At 42.4% G+C, this 4,160-nt stretch overlaps 1 protein-coding gene across 1 annotated transcript; it reads right to left on the reverse strand.

Annotated features, from left to right (window-relative positions):
* Window positions 1–248: 248 nt before the first annotated feature.
* LOC127755076 (probable glutathione peroxidase 2) lies at window positions 249–2,842 on the reverse strand. The gene is made up of 6 exons (XM_052280712.1): window positions 2,550–2,842; window positions 1,935–2,011; window positions 1,481–1,542; window positions 1,258–1,376; window positions 535–702; window positions 249–453 (listed from the first exon to the last, which is right to left on the reverse strand). Exons 1-6 carry the CDS (start codon window positions 2,727–2,729, stop codon window positions 421–423), a joined length of 639 nt encoding a protein of 212 aa, XP_052136672.1. The 5' UTR covers window positions 2,730–2,842; the 3' UTR covers window positions 249–420.
* Between the last annotated feature and the right edge of the window lie 1,318 nt (window positions 2,843–4,160).

The following is a 4,160-nucleotide window of genomic DNA, read 5'->3' on the forward strand; positions in this document are numbered from 1 at the left end:
TATTTTTAAGTATACATTTTTTTTTGAGGATGGGAGGTTAAAGTTAAAAGGCGAATATTACGCGGTGACAAATATTTGAAACCAGAGAGGTTGGAAGCAGGCTTGTGGCTAGTTGCCTAAAATCTTATGACAGTTTAAATCCTACATTTTGCTTTGGTTAATATTTAATCTAAATACCGACTTTAGAAACTGAACCCTGGTAGGTCACCTGACAACATCGAGATTAATTCCTACTCCAGAATAGTTAGTAATGTACAAAGAACATTTTCTGCGTCTAAAAGAAGCAAACCACATTCTTACGAACATAGACAATTTTAACCAATTGCAGGGCACGAGTGTTTCACATTACATGTACAAACACCTTATTTTCAAACAATTATACAACATATGACATACACATATGTGTTCCGTGTTAATAAGTTACGAGGTCCCAAGTAGCTTCTGGATATCATTCTGCATAGGGTACCAAAGGAGTATCAGCTCACAAAGAAGAAAAACAAATAAATACGAATGGCGCTTGATAGAGGGTCAAACCTCAATCTTTAATGGAGAAGTCGTCGGGGCATATCGCTCAACAACCTTGCCATCTTTACCAACGAGAAACTTCGTGAAGTTCCATTTGATGCCATCACCAAGGAATCCACCTTTCTGTGATTTCAAAAACTTGTATAGCGGTGCGGCCTCCTTCCCGTTAACATCAATCTAAGCATTCACAATGCATCAAGTTTGTATATTGGAATATAGAAGTATTTGTTTTGACATATATGGAAATATAACAGTATCTGTTCTGAAGTAACTTCAAGTTTTGAGGGAACCAGTTAGTTCACACAACTCAATAATAACTTGATAAGTTACAGCCTTGGTTTGCAATGTAGGGTTATTCTTAAAATCACTTGCCTCTTATATCTTCCGTATGACATAGTGAATTAATTGAATGTTTTACAGAAGAGAGTAATTTATTACATACAAATCTTTTTCACAAAGAAAGCATTCCTGGAAATATGAAATTGATCTAAAAATATTATCTAGAAAGGCATTACAATTGGTCTAGAATTGAGAGGGGGGAAATCCACATTCATCTGTACAGAGCAATGAACATTGAAAACCCATTAATCTAAACAAAGCTATGAACATTAAGTAGACACCTTATTTTTGCACTTAAAATAGTACCAAGCTGTAGGAAAAAAATCATAATAACATAGTACAGCAAGAGACTGTTTTACGGAAAGATGGAAGGACTAGGTGAAGCCCACCAACCTTGTCAAAAATAGGAAATTCTGCTTTGAATCTGGTACAAACTGTTTGCTCAATCTGTTCATTGCTGCCAGGCTCTTGACCAGCAAATTGGTTGCACGGAAATGCGAGTATCTCAAGGCCTGAATGCCGTTTATAAACAACAGAGTGATAATGAATGTACAAAAGCTACTTTTGAAATAAACTGAATCAGGATTAAACTTCAAAACAGTGGCAATGAGCATACCTTTTTCTTTGTATTTCTCGTACAAGACATTCAACTCCTTGTAATTGGAATTTGTTAAGCCACTACAAAAGAGTAAAGGTGAAGAAATGAAACATAAATGTTCATATAGCCCACACTAGAGGAGAAAACATGACGACATAGCATTTGTCATTACGCAACACTCTGCCTAACACAAATGTATTGGTGAGAAGACCAACAATGGAACAAGTGTGTTGGACTTCAATGACTTTTATGTTCGACAGAATATGCGAGGTCTAAATCCCAATAAACGAGCATATATGTCACAAGCACACATATACCAATCATTGAAAAAGAATTAGTAATTTGACAAGTTTAGCTCAACTTAATGAATTAATTCTTAGATAAACTTCAATTTTCCAATTCATGAGAATCCGAGAGCAATACATTAGGTCTACCCAAAAACTAAATAAATGAAATCTGATCTGATAAGTACCATTTTGAGGCCACATTAACAATAAGAAGAACCTTCCCCTCATACTCGCTCAGCTTCACATCATTTCCCTTTATATCCTTTGGAAGAACCAAACATCAGCTGACAGGCCGAATCAAAGAAACAGAATACGGAGTAACATATAAAGTTAAGTAGGAAAGCGTTAATCACTAAGTATGTTCAACTGAAATTTCGCACAGTAATGTTAAACCAATTACTACTAATAACATCGGTAGGATGTGAAAGTCCCTATCAGAACTGACGCCATCTATCCACACTGTGCTATGTTCAGAGAAAAGGTAAACTTCCATCTAACCTTAATATAGAATAAAGTTCATCTTTACGGTGACAACAACAGTATTCACCTGAAATCCAACCTCCCATCATGGCGACATGATCCAATTCCGCCAAGAATTACAAATATTCCCAACAAAAGGAGCAATCTAGGGTTCCTGGCCAAAGATAAAAACAATCACCCCCCACAACTAAAAGCAACATCTCACTAGACTACATCGCATCGAGCCCCAATCACGGAAAGAACCTCCTCATCCACCCTCTTTCAAGAAACCACGAGACAGTATCAAAAAAGAGAAAAGCGAGACGCCGTAGCTTGGCTACCTTGACGGAGATGTCGTGGACGGAGGTGGGCAGGTCGTCGGCCATGCTGGGCGCAGCAGGTGGCGGCGCGCGGAGGGAGAGGAGGGAGACGAGGGCGACGGCGAGCGCGAGGACGGCGAGCGAGGAGGACCAGATCCGGTTGCCGCCGCCGCTGCTGCTACTTGTAGTTGTAGCCGCCATGGGGGGAGGTCGCAGGGCCGTCGCGATTGCGGAGATGATTAGAGCAAGTGTGAACGCGTGGGGGTGCACGGGCTTCAGTTGGTTGACTGACAAGAGCCACTCAGCTGGGAAGACGGAACAAAATGTCTTCGTTTTATTGATTTGGAATTTGAAATGAAAGGCATCTTTTTTTCATACTAGGGCTGACGGCGCGCGAGGCCGACGCAGTGACGGCAGCGAGCCGGTGAAGCTTTTTTTTTTTTTTTTTTTGGGGTGGGGGGGGGGGGGCGGCGAAGTCACTTCAGCTGTGACCACGTGCCGATAGAGTACCGTCGGTAGTGAAGCATTGGTGCGTTAACCGTGGGACGTCAGAGAGTAGGCGGCAGATGTAAAACCTAGCTCAGTCTTGCCGGGCCGGCAACGACGATGTTTTAGGAATCGTTTTTCCTCTTGGGGGCGTTGTCGAGCCGCGCCCTCTCTCTTGGGTGGGCTGTAGGGTGAAAACCTTTGTCTTGGTTCTCCTTGAGATGTCGACAGACGGCAGCGTCAGTGCTCATCATCGCTTTTCTCCCAAGAGGAATCGTTTTTCCTTTTGGGGGCATTGTCGAGCCGTGCCCTCTCTCTTGGGTGGGCTGTCAGGTGAAAACCTTTGTCTTGGTTCTCCTTGAGATGTCGACAGACGGCGGCGTCAGTGCTCATCATCACTTTTCTCCCTCGAGATGTTGTCTAAGAGGCCCCCTAACCAAAACCTCATAAACAACTATGTGAGCTCATGCTAGACGGATGTCCTCTTGTAGCGGCTGTCGTAGTCAGGGCAAACTGGCCATGTCGATGGGCCTTGCGGGGAAGAGCTGTTCCATCTTCTTTCTCACCCTCTCCCCTCCAACTCCAAAGGCGTACATAGAGTTGAACGTGATGCTCGCTGCAAGAATTCAGCGTCGCGTGTGGTCATGGTGCCGCTCCACTCATGTTTCATCTCCCTCGCCCAACCACCTCGCATGTGCGCCGCTGAATCCTGCTTCCTGGAGGAGAGACAAGCCTCCGCCTCCACCACTATGCGCTTCTAGCTGCTTCTGATTTGTCAATCATGTCTGGATGTTGTTATGTCATACTCCATTCCTCACTAATTTGATTGCTCACACCATATCTCAATATTATATTAGGTCCTTCACTGCTCGAGATATTAAACAGCAAAATCAACCATAACTATATCTAATGACTGCGGATTTCCTAATCGTTCAGAGCTACATACACACATATATACGTGTGTGTATGTGTGTGTCTATATATATATATATATATATAAACACACACTCTCTCTCTGATGGCCATGTACAGGAGATGTGGAATGTGTTGGAAATATAGTCATGAATCGGCATATTTTAATCCAAAATGTTAAAGCAATAATCATGGCATAAGCAGTATAGGGTGATCTTAACATAACCAGTAGCA

Source organism: Oryza glaberrima, chromosome 11, assembly GCF_000147395.1.
Source record: "Oryza glaberrima chromosome 11, OglaRS2, whole genome shotgun sequence".
Lineage (NCBI taxonomy): Eukaryota > Viridiplantae > Streptophyta > Magnoliopsida > Poales > Poaceae > Oryza > Oryza glaberrima.

Coding starts and splice junctions, on each gene's coding strand:
- LOC127755076 (XM_052280712.1), bottom strand. CDS start 2,729: ATGGCGGCTACAACTACAAGTAGCAGCAGCGGCGGCGGCAACCGGATC. Junction 2,012..2,549: donor TCCACGACATCTCCGTCAAG/GTAGCCAAGCTA, acceptor GTTCTTCCAAAG/GATATAAAGGGAAATGATGT. Junction 1,543..1,934: donor GTTAATGTGGCCTCAAAATG/GTACTTATCAGA, acceptor ACTCTTTTGTAG/TGGCTTAACAAATTCCAATT.